Source organism: Crocodylus porosus, unplaced genomic scaffold (assembly GCF_001723895.1).
Source record: "Crocodylus porosus isolate Cpor-Errol unplaced genomic scaffold, CroPor_comp1, whole genome shotgun sequence".
Classification (NCBI taxonomy): Eukaryota; Metazoa; Chordata; order Crocodylia; family Crocodylidae; genus Crocodylus; species Crocodylus porosus.
Genome location: NW_017728906.1, coordinates 104,114,429 through 104,119,526, shown reverse-complemented (window position 1 = coordinate 104,119,526; position 5,098 = coordinate 104,114,429). Strand labels below are relative to the sequence as shown.

At 42.4% G+C, this 5,098-nt stretch overlaps 1 protein-coding gene across 3 annotated transcripts in view; it reads right to left on the bottom strand.

Moving 5' to 3' along the window:
- NALCN (sodium leak channel, non-selective) overlaps positions 1 to 5,098 on the bottom strand; it is a 451,383-nt gene that overhangs the window by 42,955 nt on the left and 403,330 nt on the right. For all 3 annotated transcript variants that reach the window (XM_019529699.1, XM_019529701.1, XM_019529700.1), the window contains one exon: positions 3,079 to 3,246. In XM_019529699.1, the coding sequence (XP_019385244.1) occupies positions 3,079 to 3,246 (168 nt within the window). The remainder of the gene's footprint in view (positions 1 to 3,078; positions 3,247 to 5,098) is intronic.

Genomic DNA, 5,098 nt, shown 5'->3' with positions numbered 1-5,098 from the left:
ATTTAAATACATGCAGTCCCTCCAGAAGTTCCCTGACTAGATCCCCACTGACCCTTGGCCTAGGTATGCTTCCCCTGGGGCCTGAGGGAAGCCTGGTAGGGGGGCTGATCTGGTCCCTGCTTAGGAAAATGGAGGCAAAGAAGTTGTTAAATAGGTTAGCTTTGTCATCTGGTGTGACGACCAAATTTCCTAGCATATCTTGCAGGAGCCCCACGTTACCCAGTAGCTTCTTTTTGCCCTCTATGTATTTAAAAAAGGACTTCTTGTTGTCCTTGATCCGGGAAGCTACTCCCAGTTTCATCTCCCCCTTGGCCTTCCTGACTGCCCCCCTGCATCCCCGAGCAACTGCAGTATAGTCCGCCCTGGTGATGGCCCCTCCCTTCCATTGGGTGTGCGCCTCCCTTTTAGCTAGGAAACATTCCCGGATACTTCTGGTGAGCCATGGGGGATTTTGTGCCCTCCTGCTCCCTTTGATCCATGTTGGGATTACCTCCCTTTAGGCTTGGAGGATCGTCTCCTTAAGGAGCAACCACCCTTCTTGGACACCTGGCTCCCCTCCAGGACCTCAGTGCTTCCGCGACTATTCTCCTTAGTTCATTGAAGTCTGCCCTCCTGAAATCTAGGGTTACTGCCTTGCTGCAGGCCTTTGCCACCTTGTGCTAGATGGTGAATTCCAGCAGGCGATGATGACTGTCACCCAGGTGGTCGAGCACCGGCAAACCCCTCACCAGGTCATCACCCGTGGCCAGCACCAGGTCCAACAAGGCATCTCCCCTTTTGGGGCTGTGCACCTCCTGGGTTAGATGGAGGTCCTGGATTTGGGCTAGGAACCTATGTGAGCGGTGAGACCTGGCTGACTGCTCTTCCCAGCAGATGTCTGGAAGGTTCATGTCACCCATGATGACCACGTCCTTTGACCTACCTACCTCTGTGAGCTGACTTAAGAATTCCTGGTCTAGCTCTTCCCCTTGGTTGGGTGGTCTGTAGTAGACCCCCACCGTTAAATCTCTTTCCCCTTGACTGCCTTGTGTTCTAACCCAGAGCACTTCAGAGTGCCCTTCCTCTGACTCTGTGCTACCTGGTGAGGATGTGTATTCCTCCTTAATGTAGAGCGCCACAACCCCGCCTTTCCTCAAGAAAGAATCATCCCTGTCTAAATCATTCCAGATGAAAGTTTGTCTAGCTTGCTCTTACAAATTTCCAAGAATGAAAATTTCACAACCTTGTAAAGCAATCTGTTCCAGTGCTTAACCACTATAGTTAGAAACCTCTTCCTAATATCCAACCTAAACCCCCATTGTTACAATTTCAATCTATTTCTATTTGTCCCATCCTCTGTGAATACAAAGGACAGTTGAGCACCATTCCTTTATAACAGCCTTCAAATACAAAGAGTTGTTATCAAAATGCTCCTTTTTTTCCTCCAGGCTAAATGTTACCAATTATTCCAACCTTTCCTAATATGTTATGCTTTCTAGACGTTTAATCATTTTCTGGTACTCCCTTTTGGACTCTTTCCAATTTGTCCTCATCTTGTTTGAAGTCAGGTGGCCAGAAATGACATGATATTGTAATGAAGCCTTACCAATGCTGAAAAAAGTAGAAATGTCACTTCCTGAAACATACATACCATGCTCCTGTTAATACATGTTTTTGTTGAAATAATATTACACTTCACTCATATTTAGCTTGTGGTATGCTATATCCCTAGGTCCTTCTGTACAGTGATGAAGTCTAACGTCTCCCAGTTTGTGTTTGTGCATCTTCCAATTTCATTCTGAATCCTAATCTCGTCCTCCACAGGTTTACTGTACCATTTAGGTTGGTGTCATTTACAAACTACCTAAGCATACACTTATTCTTCAAGTCATTAATGAAGATATTGAGCAGTACTCAAAGGACCCAGTGGAGACCCCGCTCAATACTGGGCTTTACTGCAACTGCTAACATGTACACCAAATATGGTTGACAATTTCCTGTTGATACCATCATGTCAGCCCCCAGAAAGGGAGTTAACCCATACTACTACAGATGTCTTCTCCCAGTTAGACACAAACCATTGTTGCTGCTCTTTGAGCATTTTTTTGCAAGCAGTTATGCACCCATGTTATAATAATTTCACCTAGACCTTAGCTTACTTGTTTTCTTATGTTTTTCCTTAGCTTACTTACAAAAATCTTGTGGGAGTCAATGTCAAAAGCTTGGCTAAAAACAAATTATATCACATTCAGTGCTCTTGTCCATCACCTTGTCATAGGGGGAAATCAGGCTGGTTAAGTAGGAATTGCTCTGGACAAATCCACGTAAGCTCTTTCTTATCACTTTCATTTCTACGTGCTTAGAAATAGATTCTCCGATGATATGCTCCAGTGTATTTCCAGATATCCAAGTTAGATTGACTGGTTTATAATTGCACTCCTGGACTCTTGCAGTCTTTCTTGCTTTTTGTGAAGATGGGCATTAGATTTGCCTTTTAAAAAATCCTATTCATCTGTGCCCCCTTATTAAGCGAATTAGGGTTAACATTTATATTATAACCAAACATGTTATAAATGAATTCATGGGATAACATATAGAAAATAATACTATGAAATAGCAAGACTTTATCTAGAAAGCTCTTATCCATTTTGTCCATAATCCTATCATGTGCCAGGTTTTATAATTTGGTCCCAGAAAAAAAAATGGGGAAGGGTGAAAGCACTGGTCTTCCTAGAATAGCAACATGGGTTTTCTGAGATAAGGAAATATTGCTGGGATCCAATACCAGGAATAGGAATCCTTTCACTTGCTCTACAGAAATTATGCCCTGAAGGTCAAGGTTTACTTTTATTTCTACATACCTTCCAAGGGCCTTAGTCTTATCCTCCTCCCCCAACTAGAACCATGAATATTAAGAGATCTTATGATCCCCTCAAGTAAAACTTGCTGCTGTAGTGCTAACTGTACAACTCATTTTTCCTATGAGGTTTAAACAGAAAGCAACTGAAAAAATAAGACATTAAAGAACAGACTACAGAAACACAATGTTTACTCTGCTTCATGTTATGTAATTGTGGAAACAAAACAGCTGGAACGTACCAGAAAGATTTCCTTGAAGCCACTAAATAGCTCACGCACAACTTTCCTCATTTGTGGCACCAGTTTGAAAATTCGAAGGGGCCGCAGACATCGTAATACCATTAAAAGCTGAGCTCCAGATTTAGCAGGAACATTCTGAGGCATCCAGCAAAGGAAAATCAAGCTTACCTTGGAGAAGAAGGTGCAATGCAATGTATTATATGACAGATTATAACACCCCTGAACTTCCACCCGAAGTGCTAAGCACTCCTTAAAAGAAACAGCAAGATTATCATGATGTCTTTGACAGCACTTGATTTGGAGAAGGGACGTGGGCTGTGAGTACCCCAGTTCCATGAGCCCGACACTACTTAAGGAGTGGGGGTGCCAGAATGGAGGGGGGAATGCCTCTTCCTCCTGTCCCCCATCCTTCCCTGCACCTTTTGTGCAGTGGTTCTGGCAAACAGCAGCAGCACAAGAGCATGTCAATGACTGAAGAGCATTGTGAGGAATGTAGTTTTGTTGAGTGGCAGCTGGAGGGGATACTGAAAATCCATGCCCTCCTTTCTTTTTTTACTGCTGAAAACAGGAGGGTTTTTGCTGACTTGACTTGTGTATCTGCGGCAAAAAATGAAGTGAAATTTCCTCTTCAGTTGCTGGAATTTCCAGAGCTAGAGCCCTGCAAAGAAGGTACAGGGGAAGTGGGGATAACAGGCACTTCTCCAGGCACAGTCCAAGCCAGTTAGATCCTTTGGACTCCCCTAGGCACCATCCCAGAGTCTCTCTCTCTCAATGACTTGATTATTCAATTATGTATACAAAGTAAACAAGAGATACTAAATTGCCTTATTCAGGGTAGAGACTTGAACATGGGTTACTACCATCCCATCTGAATACCCTGATCACCAGTCTCTGTCTGTCTCTGTCTCTGTTTCTCTCTCTCTCTCTGTCTCATTCCAGAGCTGACAAATTTTTTTCTATGAAAGTTTTGTTGAAAAATTCTCACCCTCTCTATTTTCAAGCATATTACATACGTGAGTAGTCTGTGTCCTGGACATCGATTATCACACCAGTGGATGATATTGTAAACCATCATTAACCAATGTACTTATCTGCTGGACTCTCGAACAACCTATACTAAATGATTATTTTTTAAAACCTCTATTAATAATTTCTTGGCCTTTTTTGAAGTATTGATTAATGCAGCTGTAGTATCAACTGTAGGCTAGTTGAGGAATTTGCTGAGCTGCATCTACCCAAAGAACATAAGATCAGGCTGCGGACTATCAATTTGATTAAAAGCACAATGCTTTTTGTTTTGTTTTTCACAAATAACAACAAACAACCACGGCAACCAAGCAAACAGTGTAGCAGATGCTTTAAAATTTCTTTCATTTCCTTTCAAAATACTGGGTATGCTAAAAATATAGACACAACACAGAATTTTTTTACAAATAACAGCAACAAAACAAGAAGATTCAGAATGATTTAGGGACATGAATGTATTTCCTGACTATAGATATAAGCGGGCATTTATATTTTTTTGGTAAAACTAGACACCCTCTGTACAGACTGTTCATGGCAAATTATAGGCAGCACATCTGTGATGGATCAGCTTCTAAAAGATTTAATCAAACACATCAACCTTATTTTACTTGGCGACTGAGACTCCACAAATCTCATACAGGCTATGAACAGATGTTGCATTTGTCTTGGGACAAGATTTGCCTATGTTTGTCCCAGAACAGAAATTTTCTAGGATGGTACACACACCATCCTTCCAATCAGGGGTTAGTGAGTAGCTGAATGCACTGCTGCTTTTCTGCCATTAATTCAGGCACCTCATGATGTTCCAGGACAAACTGTTAATGTTTCTTATCTTGTGAACCTTCCTAGAGTTTGTCCTGAGAGAATGCACATGGGTGTCTGAAATGTTATACTCTATCCCAGGACGGGGGTGTAGCTCTCTATGTGAAGGAAAGCTACATGTCCCTGCAAGCTGATGTTGGCAACCGGCATGGACAGCTAGAGACCCTCTGGG